The sequence below is a fragment of the Pteropus alecto genome, unplaced genomic scaffold (assembly GCF_000325575.1).
Source record: "Pteropus alecto unplaced genomic scaffold, ASM32557v1 scaffold157, whole genome shotgun sequence".
Taxonomy (NCBI): Eukaryota; Metazoa; Chordata; class Mammalia; order Chiroptera; family Pteropodidae; genus Pteropus; species Pteropus alecto.
In genome coordinates, this window is record NW_006440626.1 from 2984031 (window position 1) to 2998278 (window position 14248).

At 49.3% G+C, this 14248-nt stretch overlaps 1 protein-coding gene and 1 pseudogene across 1 annotated transcript in view; both read right to left on the reverse strand.

Annotated features, from left to right (window-relative positions):
• SREBF2 (sterol regulatory element binding transcription factor 2) overlaps window positions 1-14248 on the reverse strand; it is a 54231-nt gene that overhangs the window by 14215 nt on the left and 25768 nt on the right. The window contains exons 5-11 of the mRNA XM_006917369.3: window positions 13144-13365; window positions 12192-12306; window positions 11810-11991; window positions 10065-10257; window positions 9276-9457; window positions 6961-7237; window positions 4209-4378 (exon numbers count right to left, since the gene is read on the reverse strand). Of these exons, the coding sequence (XP_006917431.1) occupies window positions 4209-4378; window positions 6961-7237; window positions 9276-9457; window positions 10065-10257; window positions 11810-11991; window positions 12192-12306; window positions 13144-13365 (1341 nt within the window). The remainder of the gene's footprint in view (window positions 1-4208; window positions 4379-6960; window positions 7238-9275; window positions 9458-10064; window positions 10258-11809; window positions 11992-12191; window positions 12307-13143; window positions 13366-14248) is intronic.
• Window positions 528-646, reverse strand: LOC112484285 (annotated as a pseudogene).

A 14248-nucleotide genomic window follows, 5' to 3' on the forward strand; every position in this document is an offset into this window, starting at 1 on the left:
ACACAAGTCAGACACCATGTAAACTACTGGATGGACGTAGCTCATGGGCTGAATGTGAGGTCACATGACCTTCCTCTGGAGAATATCACATCTTTGTGAAGCTAAGTTTTTGGAGGCTATTGTAATAAAAAGCAAACGCTATGTGAAAATTGACGAGGAACAAAAAATGAAGGTGGTGATGTCCAATCTGATTTCAAAGATTGAGAAAGTATGTGGTACCCAACAGACATACACATCCCATTAATAAGTAATTATGGTTATTAACAATAAAACGTGTTATTTCTTCTTTAAATTCTATTGCTTCTTGTAATAGCTACTAAATTAAGACATTAATATCTATTAATATGTTTGTACCTAACTAATAGAACTGTGAGATATTTCTTTTAGCCTAAACCACAAAAAAAAAAAAAAAAACCTGAGCCACCGAGGGTGTCACGAACTGAGAAAGATCAAGAACCTTGGCCTAAACCATTTTCATTTTTTAAAAAATTATTTTTATTTATTATTTTATTTATTTATTTTTAAAATGCCTACAGCCCCCGATATTCCTAGGCAGTCTCCCATCTAAGTAGTAACCAGGCCCGACCCTGCTTAGCTTCCGAGATCAGACGAGATCGGGCACATTCAGGGTGGCATGGCCGTCCGTAGACCTAAACCGTTTTCAGAGGCCTCTGCTTGCCCCCAAATCCTGACTCACTTGCTAGCAAGCTAAATATATTCAACTGAATTCAAAGCTTCTTCCTCTTTAAGACAGTACTATCTTGGCCTCTTACTCTATCTCTTCCCCGGAGAAGCAATTAGCTGAAAGGGGCAGTTCTTCTCCAAGACACCAGCTCCTCTCCTTTCCCCATCGTACTGAAAATGCAAACGTGTCACTACCATTAAGGTTTCAATATTTACACCCTTAACCCAGTATCGCCACCTTTAGAGATCTAGCCGGCCACGGTGAGAGTGTGTGAGGACACTCCCTGCAGCACCGTTTGCAACTGCGAATGCTGGCAACAACCCAGCGTCTGCCAGCAGGAACTAGCTCAGTCCACAGCGGTATTTACATGTGCTGGCATTCCACGTACCTCTGTGGAATAATGAGGTGACAAAGAAAGAGGCCCAGGGCTTACGTTAAGTTGAAAAAAGTGAGGGAAAAACAGGGTTTCTGGTATGATAACACTGAATAAATGATAATACATGTGTTAGTACGTGCAGGAAGAAAATTCCGAGGAAGGACACACATAAAGCTGCTCACTGCTAGTAAGGCAAACCAAATATTTTCTGTGGGGGAGTCATGGGCAGGGGCAGTTTCGAGGGAACCATCTTTCTGATCCTCAGCTGCCACACACACGCCTTCCACAAATGGCCTAATTCCCTTTAAAGGACAGCTGCGTTTTAGCAATAAGGGACAATGGAAACTCCAGTGGGATTTTTGGGATGACAAGATGATCCCAAAATTTACATGGGAAGGTAAAGAGCAAACACTAGTCACTAAAGCCAGAAGACTGACACTTTCGGATGTCAAGACACATTAGAAGACTTGGCCATCAGGGGTGTGTGGTGTGAGTGCACTGGAGCAGACTAGTGTGTCCAGGAACAGGTTGATGACACACGGACATTCGAATTACTAAAAAGGTGCCTCAGTGCAGTGGGGAAAGGACAGTCATTTTAATAACAGATTCTGGGGCAAGGACACATCCATATGGAAAAAAAGTACCTTTTGCACCCCTACCTCCAACTCACATAAAATCAGGTCTGGGTGGATTATGGACTCATGTGTGAAAAGTGACAAATAAAGCATCTAGCAGTTAACAGGAGAATATCATCAGGACTTTGGGGTAGGGGCAAAGATTTATTAAACAGGACATACAATGTCTAACTGTAAAAGAAAAGACAAATAATCTGGAATTCATTAACATTAAGAGCTTGTGCTCATCAATCCACACCATTAAGGGAGAGGATAGGTAAGCCATAGAGTGAGAGAAGACCTGCAAAGCACATTTTCAGCAAAAATTACAGCCAGATTATAAAGAACTCCTTGGATCCATAAACAGACACCCCAAATAAAGAATAAGCAAAATACTTGACGAGGGTTTTCACAAAAGAGACCACCACCCAAATAGCCAACAAACTATCCAAATGGCCAATGAAAAGGTGCTTTACATCATTAATCACCTAGGAGATTCAAATAAAACCACAATGAGATACCACCAAAAAGACTTAAAAAATCAAAATTGACGAGATCATGTGTTTGGTAAGGACACGGACCAAACTCATGGCATGGAAGTTGGTACAATCACTTTGGAAAACTGTCAAGCGGCGTCTATTAAAGCTGAGCCTCTGGCCCAGCAAAACTATCCCTAGGAACACAGTCACATGTTCACCGAGGGATGAACAGGGACATTCACAGTGGCACTATTCATGATAACCAAAAATAGGAAGCAACTCGAAAGTCCACCTACAAGAGTCTAGTCACACAGTGGAATATACAAAGCAACGAGAATGGACAAATCTATGACCACACACAACAACATGAACGGATCTTACACATGACGCCAAGTGGGAGCAGCCAGGCATGTAGAGAACACACTGCACGACTCCTTCTACAAAGCTTCAGCAGAGGCAAAGCAGCTGAGGTGATCAGGCCCGGTTACTCCGGCCAGAGGGCCCGGGGGGAGGGGCAGTTTGCTGACTGCAAGGGGCGCGGCTCAAGAGAGACTTCTGGGGTCTTGGTTGCGCTCTTGTTTCTTGATCTGTCTGCTGGTTGTGTACTTTCCTACATGCACACTGTACTTCAATAAAAAGTTTACAGGAACAATAAATAACAGGCAGATTAAGCTATAGTGTCAGAATTTAGAATAATGGTTGCCTTCATGTGTGGGCAGGGTGAGTGGGGGAGGCGTGTGAGAGGCTTCTGGGGGTGACGGGAATGCTTTACTTCTTGATCTGGCTGGTTACTACACATGGGTGAGTTCACTTTGTGAAAATTCAAGCTGTAAATGTGTGCATTTTTCTGTATGTACATGGTATTTACATAAAATTAATGTCTTCGAAATAATTTCTGGGGACAGAGAAGCTACAAGTGTGACAACATCGGCCCAGAGTACTGAGACAAAAAAAAGGAACAGGGAGCAGCCTGGCCAATGGCGCCTGCTCTCAGCCTAGATGTGCCTAGCTCCAAGAGCACCCCCCAACTCGCCCGAGCACAGGGTCGGAAGCCCAGTGTGCTCTCCAGGCAGCAAGATTAGCGCCCCCCATCTGACCATCCTGAAGGCCTGGTCCTGGCCTGGACTGCCTGCCAGGCTGTCTGCTCCCTGAGGACAGGGCAAATGCCTCCTCTCTGCTGCACGTCCACCCAAGAAGTGCCTGGCTCGGCACGGGGACTCAGTAACATCTGCTGAACGAGCTTCTTGTCTAGGGTCACGGAAACAAAGTTGAGACATGGAAAGCACACTTGACTTTCCCACGCTCTCTGTCACCCCGACTATCGTGACGCACTTTACGAAATATCAGTGTCACCATAAGGGATGTTCTTGTTTGCTCTCAGCTCATCAGTGCCACTATGAGATATGGAAACAAACAGATGTGATCATTCTGTTTTGAATACAGCTGATGTATTCAGCAGCCTACTGGAAGTGGGCACTGAATAAAATGCCCGTTTCTGCTGCAGTAAAAGAAAGCCTAAGGACAGCAGACGCTGGGAACTAGCTGATAACAGGGCCTGTGAACTAGCCAACTGTGAATTCCTGAGGCGCCTGATAACCACGGTCCCCGCCCCCCCCAGGTCTGACCTGGGCTCCTTGCAGAAGTGAACGGTCTTCCATTTCTGGATCCACAGCACCGTGATCAACACAAAGGACCCAAAAGATACCTTTTGAGCGAATAAAAGAACCAGGAAACACAACACAGCCAAAAGATTGCAAGAATTTTTACGATCACTTGAAGAGCAAGAGTCCATACTAATGCCCAAACATGAGTTGCTCCGTTATCACCAAATCCATTTTCTTACCTCAAGGGACCAAAATGTCCTGCTTACGCAGGGCCACGAGGGGGATCTTTTGGTGTGTTCTGTCACTGCCACAGGTACTTGCAGAATGACCTGCTGAATGACCGTCTACCCCTCCAGGTGGCCGGCACCGGGGGCAGGGCCCACACCTGTCTTAGCTCCTGGCTGGGGAAGCCGCTGGCAAAGGCTGGCGGAAGGGACTGCAGGTACTCACCGCCAGGAAGCCCAGCTTGCCGCCGCACCGGGTCTTGAGCCCCATGGCAGCAGTCAGGTGGATCTCCACCAGCGTGCTCGGCGGGATTTTCTCCTCTGCACGTTCGGCCAGGTTCACAGCGCACAAGGCCATGTGGACATCTGAACAGGCGGACCCCGCAGGGAGCTTCCCTGTGGCGGCAGAAACAGACACCAGTGTTGACAGATCCCCCAAACCAGGCCTTTTCCTGCCTTCCCTAGCACACAGCAGCAGCCGCACTGAAGGAGAAAGTGCGTGAGCTCTGCGATCAGACAGTCCTGGACGGGTGCCGGGCTCTGCAACTTAGCACCTGTGTGTTGCTTTCCACCTCACAGGAGAACAAGAGAAAATGCATGTCACGGTACCCGGCGCTGTCCACATGGGTGCGTTGGGAGCGGTTATGACCGTAGGTCCTTGCAGAGCACTCGGGGGTTCACACCGTAATGCTTTCCAAAGCAGTGGCAGCAGCACAGCCACGTTCTGCTAATACAGTTCTATGTCTCCAAATGTTGAAAGAGAAACAAGGAAAAAAATCTGAAATTGCTGATGTGAGTTTATTTTCATGTAAACAGACTCCGCAGTACATATCCACATACCCTTTTGAGGGACAAAAACACAAAACTGACCAATGACACCTGGACACATCTTAGCTTAGCTGGATGGCCAAGAAAGGCTTATACACCCTCCCGTACGAGGGCCGCACTGCTCTTCTGGGGTGACCTGAAGACGAGGGCAGAAGTGACCTTGCACAAATACGAGGGCCCATCAAGGCTCTGAGGCTTTCACACTGTCACTTGCTTTGGTCCTTACCTCAGGGGCAGGAGGTGGCCAGGGAAAGCAGTCTCCTTACCTCGCTGAGGAGGAAGCTGAACCTCAGGGTGGGCCCATGTCAGAGACCCAGAGAGTGGCCAAGCCTGACTGCACCCAGCTCTACATTCTTCCCCCTGGGCCGCCCCGCCTCCCTGGTCTTTTTATCAGAGTAGGGAGACCTCGACCTCCACACTTCACAGGGTGTCAAGTGTCAGTCTACCCGAGGAGGTATCATCGAGCTTTCTCCTTTGGGGGAGAGTGGAAGGCAGTGTGGAAACCATGTTTCAGTCACCTCTGTCCCTGTCAGTGCCTTGCACAGAGCCTGGCCCACAGAGTGCCCAGTGAACGGCTCCAGCTGGAATTCTCCAGAAGCTGACGGCTAAGAGGTCACAGCCTCCTGATCGGAGATCTGGGATCGGGCCAGAGGGCACGCTGCAGGGCAGAGAAGAGCACAGCAGGGAAGATCTGCAGCGGGGGATGCTCTGCTGGAACTCTGCATGGGCCCAGGAGTTAAACCCCGCAGGCGGCTCCCACCTGGGCTGAAGCTGCCTTAGCCACCAGGACATGTCCGCCGCCTTCCAGCTCCTGCTACACAGCCTGCTGCCGCTTTCCGGCCCTCAGCTTATGACGTGTCTGAGCAGCAACCTCCCTTCTTAAACCCTCTCCGACTGCTCCTCCAGCACCAGGCCTCTCGGCTTCTTACCGCCCCGGCTGCCCCTCTTCTGACAGCGTCTGCCCGACTCTGTCCTTGGCTGGCCCTGTCCACGCGATGCCTGAGTGTCCCCTTCACCACAAGCCCTCCCATCAGCTCTCGAGGCTTTCATTCTCACCAGGAGGCCGGAGACCCAGCTCTCTCCCTGGTCTGCAGATCCGGTATGTCCATCGCCCATTAAATACTCCCCTCCATGTCGCACAGGGAAGTGTCCCAAATGGGACTCCTTGTCTGCTCCCAGGAAAACTAAACTGCTCTTCTTCCCGTCTTCCTCACCTGGTGGCAACCATGTTTTCACCCGATGCTCAAGAAACCAGGGGAACCATCTTAGCCACTTCTTTCCTGACCCTTCGCATCCAATGAGTCCCCAAGTCCCGTCAATCCCACTTCTGCTTTCTCACTCCGTCTCCTGACGGCACGTGTCTTCATCTGCATCAGCTCCCACCGGCCTTCCTGACACTAGCCGTGACCCTCTCCATCCACCATGCCACCACAGAACCTTCTCGACTCCGGAAAAGCACCAATCTGATGATGCCATAATTTTCCTAATGCCCTTCATTGCCCTGGCTCCTGCCACTCTGCCCTTGCATGGCTCACGTTAGGACTACATACGAAGAAGTTCTCCTCAGAGCCGCCCCAGCTGGGGCTCCTCCTTGGGAATGTCTCTCAGCCTGGAAGGCACGCTCCCTTCTGCAGCTCCCTTCTGCAGAGCTGGTGAACGCTATGCGCCTTCCCTGCAAAGCCCAGACTTCCCAGGAGGGCGTTCCTGGAACCCACCTCAACAAGCCCTGCCCCCACGGGAGCCCCATCCTGCTACCTCTACTGTGTTGAACTGTGATTCGCTGCGGACCTGTCTGCCTTGCTAGCAGGGCAGGAGTTTGTTGAACAAAATAAATGATCATATATCATTGAATCTAAGTTTTTAAGTTTCACCATTAAAGTATCACTAAGGAAAAAACACTGCCAACTCAACCCCAATATGTCGTTGTGTAGAGGACACAACCCAAGCGCAGAGACCTTAACATGAAACGGTACGTGTGCTGTAAATCAAGGAACTACAGTGACGGCTCCTGGTGCGGGCAGAGGGTCTGTGACCACAAAAAGAGCAGTGTGAAAGGGGCTTGGATGGGGGCGGAAACCTCAAGCCAGGCGGGAGTGGAGAGAGGGCACGGGGCGCCTCAAGGCAAGCCAGGCAGCGGCGGTGCCCCTCACCTGTGATGTGAAGCTGGTGCAGTCTGTGATAGGCCAGGGCCGCGTCCCGGGCGCTGGCCTTAGCTTCGTCCTCAAAACCAGCCGCAGTGGCTGGGGTGGCCTGCCGGCGCTGGCACACCTTCTTGAGTAGCCAGCGCACCAGGCGCAGCTTCTGCAGGCTGTAGCGGATCACGTTCCAGGAGAGGCTGCAGGCCAGGTCCAGGCGGGAGGTGGGCAGTGCCCGGCCCAACACCGACAGGCAGGTTTGCAGGTTGGCAGCAGCAGCTGCAAAATCCCCCTAGAAAGCAGCAAGAAGGTGTAATGCTTTCTGGCCTTCCTGTGGGCTTTTTGTTTGTTTTTTAAAAAAACTTTTACTTTCCCTTCATTGTCCAGACTATCAGAGTAATACATGCTCCCTGAAGAAAATCTGGGAAAATTTGGAAAGCTACAATAAAAAAAGAAAGAAAGAGAAAAAAGAAATCACAGGTACTCTTATCCCCCAGAATGACCACTGACATTTTGATATATTTCCTCCCAGCTCTTTTACTAAATTGGGATTGTACTGGGTTTTACCTTCAAGCAAATATCCTTTGAAGTTTTCTACAGCAGCTTTTATACATAAGATGATAATGTGGATTTAGATGACACACTACGTGATCTTTTAGGTTCTCAAAGTGTGGTCCCTGGAGACCATGCATATTCCCCCCCACCCTCCCTGACCTAACCAGGACCTCTGGGGTTGGGGCCCCAAGGTCATTCCGATGCTTGCTGAAGTCTGAGAACCACAGTTTTGGGTAAACACATGGCTAAACTGCTCTAACCAGGGATCTGGATGAACTACGCTGCCAACGTGGGAGGGTCTGTGGAGAGTCGACGGCCCTGTATGGAAGCCCCCCACCCCCTTCTCTCTCTCTCTTCTCTCTGTTTCATTACTGGGAGCTCGAAGACTCAGGCTACACAGTCCTGAGAAATGGAAGTAAACGCTCCTCTCGCACACCATGCAGTGGGCATGAAACCTGTACTTGTCCTTCATCATTACAAGAAAGCGGATCATTACGAAAGGAAAGCCGATGACAACGCTACGAGAGTGACAGTCTCTACGGTGACAGCGGCATCTTTCCAGCCAGGAGAAGCACCTGTATTTAGATTCCAAAGGAGGGAGCCTTTCCTTGTGCCTCTGGCTCCTCTTCCCCAGCTTTCCCATGAAGGTTGGCTAGTCCCAAGGCTCAGGCTTTGGCCAGTGCCTCTTCCGACTCACCAATCCAACCCTCTCTGACCATGGTCCTGGCAGATGAGCAGTTTCCAATACACTCAGGTCCCGACCTGCCTCAGCGCCCACAGCTCGTCTCCTGGTTGCTTCTCACTCTATAGGGTCCTCTCACAGCGCTCCTAAACAACACAGCTTAGACAGCGCCCACCGCATCTTCAGCCTCTCCCATGCCTTTCCTCAATCCCAGATCCCTGCCACTCCTTGCCCCACCCCACTGCCTATTCTAAGAGCCTGCTACTCACTCCCGTGCATTTTGTGTCTGCCTCCTCCAATCCATCCTTCACACAGCTGCCAGGACGACAATCTAAACACAAACTGGATCCTGCATCTATACTCCAGGAGCCACAGCCCTGGGCATGGCGGGTGCATCCAGGTTGGTCAATCAGATCCCCAATGCAGGAGAGCAGGCCCATGGTTTTCTGCTGAGGGGTGTGCTGGTTCTTGTTCCTCCCAAGATGTGGATGGATGTTTAACTCTTCCTTCAGTGCTGTGAGTTGCCCTAGAATCCTTCCGTAAACTCTTTTGTTGATTTCAAAAGAAAGCATTCAGCTGATCTTCCTGCTCAAAATCCTTTCTCGTTCTCCACAGATGTGGGAAAAAAAGCCCCAAGTCAGTTACTTGGCAAGACCTCTCCAACTTGGGCCCTAGCTACATAACCAGCCTTTCTCCTCCTCTCTCCTTTACATTTTTGCACCCCAGACACACTCATCCACTTGCTGGTCCCCAAATCTCCTATCTATTCATGCCTTCCTTTCCACCTGGCAGGTCCCTTCTTACCCTGACTGTCCTCCTCAGGTCCCATGTCCCCTCAAGCCAAATCATCTCTTCTGCGCCAAACTCTCGTAGGACCTTACTCTTCCTCTGTCATCTTGTGTCCACAGAATTATTTACACACAGGTACCCCATTTCTGCTGTCCTGTGACTGTTAGGGGCAGGGTCCCTCCCCCGCAACCGCATACCACAAGCACCTCCCATAGGACTTTACTCGCTGGGGTATTCAACACAAATTGCTGAGTTATCACCTGAACCTGTGGGAGGAAGGGGAAAGGCAGATGGCAGAACTCACCCTGGCGAGGTCCAGGTCCGCCTGCTTCCGGTGCCTCCAGAAGGTGACAGAGGAACGCGAATGTGGCCGGATCACTGGCTCCCCATGGACCAGCAGCTTCACAAAGACGCTCAGGACAATCACACCATTCACCAGCCACAAGAGGAGCGTTGGCATCATCCAGTCAAACCAGCCCCCAGAACCTAAAGAGCAGCGTCCCAGCAAACCCGTGAGGAAGGGGCCCCTGGAGTGGCCCTGGGGACTGCAGGGCACCTGACTGACCCCTAACATTGTGATACGAAAGAGCCTTCTACCTCATTTTCAGAAGAAAGGGCGGATAACAAGATTGCTTCATTTATTAACAATGTCTAAGTGCTCAGGACAGGAATAATCCACACTACAGGAAAAACTGGGGCAATTCTAGGGCCTAAACCATAACCCTGTAGCTCTTGTCGCTACAGAGTTGAGTGCCACAACCACCTTTTGCTAGCCAAGGGAGTTAGGCCATTGGTTTCATGACTCAGGCAAAAGGACCACATCCTCCTTCAAATAGGTACAGCCCCCACCCCACATTCCTGGGGATTATGGCAGTGTGGATTCCCGATTTGTTTTGCTCCTTCTGACTGAACTCAAGTTTGCTCCGTTACTTCTAAACCGTGACTTACGCCAGTCCCTATCAGAAACAAGCAGGTGGGGGCTCCCTACCAAAACCGTCAGGACCTGGTGGACGAGCCGAGAGTCTGCACACAGGTCAGTCTACCCCACAGCAGCCTACCCACGCCGGGGTGACACGAGGGGGCCTCCACCCACCTGACTCAAGTGACAGTATGCTGCGGCCAGAGCCTGAGTATGGGTGCTGGTCAGAGTCGTGGGCCCCTCCCCACTGCAGCAGGGCAGTCAGGGGGTTGAAGGAGAGGCACAGGAAGGTGAGGAAACACAGCAGGATTCGCGAGCGGTCCACCATGCCCAGCGCTATGGGAGGAGAGTCCGGTTCATCCTTGACCTTCAAAACAGGGCCACGAAGTTAGAATGAGTGAATACCGCATGGGTTTTTACAGCATTTTATTTTTATACAGATCAGAACCAGATTGTGAGATTTAAATTTGAGACCATGAAGTCAGACAGGAGTAAAGTGAGCAGGGGACTAAGAAGTCTTCAATTCTCCAGCACTGGAGCACTCACCCCTGGCCACCTGGGAGAAGAGCATGTTCTAAAGACCAACGGTACATGCGCTGTGCTTTTAAAATAGAGCTCCATCACAAAAGAAAACACACTGCATGATTCCGTTTCTGTGTAATTCCACAACAGGCAAAACTAATCTAAGTGACAAACGAAGCAATAGTTGTCTGAGGCTGGAGAGGGGTATATGAACTACCTGCAAAAGTATACAAAGGAGCTTTATGAGTGACAGAAATGTTCTATATCTTGATTACACAGCCAGTTATGTAAGTGTATGAAGGATAATACTGAACGATACTATACAATAGGTATATTTATTTCACTGCACAGAAATTATACCTCAGTAGTGTCGATTAAAGACCGCACTTCAGTGTGGATCTAAGCACAGGAGTGTGCCTGTTCTAAAATCTTCTTTGTTGCCTTTTTTTCTCTCCCCGTTTTACGGAAGAAGAACTGGAGGCAGAGGCCTCACCCACCCAAGGAGTCCACAGTGAGGGAGGGAGGAAGCCTGGCACCAGATCTACCCCGACTGCCAATGTGTACATACCATTCCACTCCTTTTCGAAATTTTAAAACCATTTGAAAATTTCTTCTGATGTTCAAATATCCTGTCAATTCGATGTATATGTCATGTGGCCTTTTGTTATCAATTACATTTATAAAGTATTTCAAAATTACAGCTTCCTTAGTAAAACTGAGCACACATACTATGAAGTTTGATCAAAAATGTACACTAGAAGAAAACTTTGGGCTTTCAGAGTTAGAAAACGCCAACGTCAAAAAATGGCACAGACTCCGTGGTCTCCACAGGGCCCCCGGAAGATCACTGGGCTCGGTCCTCCTTTAACCAATTCCATTAAATGACAACCGCTGGAGGGGCTTTCTTAGACTATCAAAGGCCCTTGGTTGGAACGTTATTTGCTAGATTGCAAATTGGAATCATTTCTGGAAGAGGACCCAAAGGCAGTCTCGTCCTAAACCAGCAGATGAACCTCACAAAGTGGTCCTCCCAGGCCCATTACGGGAGAGGGAAGTAACAAGGTGCCTCCAGCAATGCCTGGCACGCACGGGACAGCTGCTGCGTGTTCCTGCTCTGAATCTGGCCCTCATTCCTCTCTGGTGGGCCCTTTCAGCAAAGACCCGTTAAACCGGACTGCACTGAACCAGTTAAGCTGACTCTAGGGGGGAACAGAAGGGCTGTTTCCCCTCACAGAGTCAGTTTTCTTTTTCTTTATTCTTCAGGACCTGGCTAATTACACAGAATTTCTGTTCCTTACCAGCCCAGGCCCTCTGAACACGGGGCCTGGCCCCTGTCTGCAGCCTACCTACCATCAGATTAGAGATGGGAGAGATCCAGGGGTTTTAAAAGCTCATACCTTTGCCTCATCCAACAGAGGACTTCCAGGCTCAGAGTCGATGGAGTAGGGGGAGAAGCCAGCCTGGGACCCTGAGTCAGAGGCCGGAGGGGACATCAGAAGGACATTCTGATTAAAGTCATCGATCTTCAGGTCCACATCATTGTCCACCAGGCTGCCTAGGTCGATGCCCTTCAGGAGCTCTGCAAAGAAAATTCCACCTGGCAAATGGCCTGTTTTTTACAGAGCCCCACCGGGGCCGGGAGAGAAGCACATGGCCCCAGCTCCTCCTTCACTCCAGGAGGCACCTTGTACGCATGTGTGGGCCCCCCCAAGTGCCCTGCACAGGATTTCGCCTATAACCACAAGGTCTGACAGCCCTCTTCTCAATGAGCACACTCACTGTTTTTCTGACTTGCCAGCTTCAGCACCATGTTCTCCTGGCGCAGTTTGTGATTGACCTGCTGTAAGTATTTGATGTAGTCGATGGCCTTCCTCAGAACACCAGACTTGTGCATCTGGAAAGACGGGTGAAAACACAGTGTCACGGGTGCAGGCTGCACAGTGAGGAGAGTAGTGGACCAGAGCGCGAGGAGTGAAAGCATGGCTCTGGAGCGGGAGGTGCTGGGTTCGGATGCTGGCTCTCCTGCTGATTAGCTGTGCTGCCAGGACAAGTCACTTGCTATCTCTGAACCTCTTTCCTCCTCAATGATATAAATCATAGGCTTGCAGTGAGGGCTAAGTGAGAGAACATATGTAAAGAGCTTAGCTCCTGGCATGGCACACAGTGACTTGAAAAATAAATTTAGCTACTATGACTACTTCCTATAATAATCCTAGCACCAAACAAACTTTAAGAAAAACAAATGACAAAAAACCGGGGCCCTGTTGGATTGTTATCTTAAGTAAAGGTATATTAGTACCTTTCAGATTTGTAGGCTACAAGGAGAGTGAAATTTCCTTTCAAAACAGGCGATGATAAACAGGTAACAGTTAAAAAAATTATGTGCCAGAAAACACATTCATTGAAACACCAGAAATATACAAAAAAATCAATTTCCCCTATTTATTGTTGAGTGGCAGGCGTTTCTCTGCCTGTGACTCTGGGGTCCATGATCACCGCATAGCAGGGTCAAAGGTCCAGGGAGACGACTGTCTTACTAAGCCCCAGCAGTCCCCTTATGTTGGTTAATATTTTGTAATCTTGAAAAATTCCAAGATGCTTTAACAAGAAAGCAGCTCTAACTCACTCTGGCATTCACTCAGCCTAGGCCTAGAGATTCTTACATTCCCAAGGCAAAGGCAGGTAGCGGAGAAATGGCAGGGCGTGAACTGCCATTCTGCTTAGCACCTACCTTGGCATCTGTCCCCATGACCAGGTCCTTCAATTCGATGATTTTGTCATTGATGGAGGAACGATACCGCTTCTCAATGATGTTGTGTGTCGTCCGTCGTTCTCCTTCTTTGGGTGGCTCGAGCTGCTTGACTCCCCCAGGTACCTGCTTAATGGGCACTTTCTCTTGCCCCATCATCACAGGCATCGTGGTCAAGATGGTCCCGCTGCTGCCCACCAGGGTCTAGAACAGACACAGGCAGAATTACCCCTTGGTTAGTCTGAATAAAGCGCTCTCACAAGACGAACCTGGGGCCTTGGCCATGTGGCATCACCTGGCAATGCTCTGGGTGGCTGGAGACCCTTTCTGGGTGAAGGTGCGCCCCAGGAAACCTGAGGAGCCACCGTACCTCAGTTCCTATGCCTCTTTCAGAATCACTACCCATTGCCTGGACTTCAATAGGATTAACGTGGAGAAATTTGTCTTAACCTTTGATCCAGGGGTCCAGAAACAAGTTACATGATTTCTGCTTTGCTGTCAAACCATCAACCAACCACCTCTGAGCTCGCATACAGCGCACCACGTCACTCTGGCCCCAAGGAAAACTTTTTCCTAATGTCTGACACATTTTTTCCTCTCATATGACAATTAAGCAACTTACTGCATTTCCTTAACAATTTGGCTATCAAAAAGCTCAAGGGCAGAAATGACACTCTCATCAGAGCCATTTTATTAAATAAATAGGCCAACCATAGAGGCTTCCCCACTTCTCCCATCAAATCTGCTTTCCCCTTTCTTTGTTTCTATTTTTACTAATTTTAGTTTTATTTTTTTTTTCAATAAATGGCCTCAAATATCCAAATGACCAAGAATAAAAAGCTGCTCAACTTCATTAGTTATCAAGAAATAATTCACACACAATGAAAAACACACACATCAAGTATACATCTTGATGAATTTTTATGTATGTACACAATGTGTGTCACTCAGATAAGCCAGACTCAGACACAGAGCATTTCTACTCCTTAGAAAGTTCCCTCGTGCCCCTCCCTCCCTTGTAATCTGCTCTGACCCCTCACCATAGCTTAGTTCTGCTCTTCTTGAACTTCTCCTAGATGGAATCATT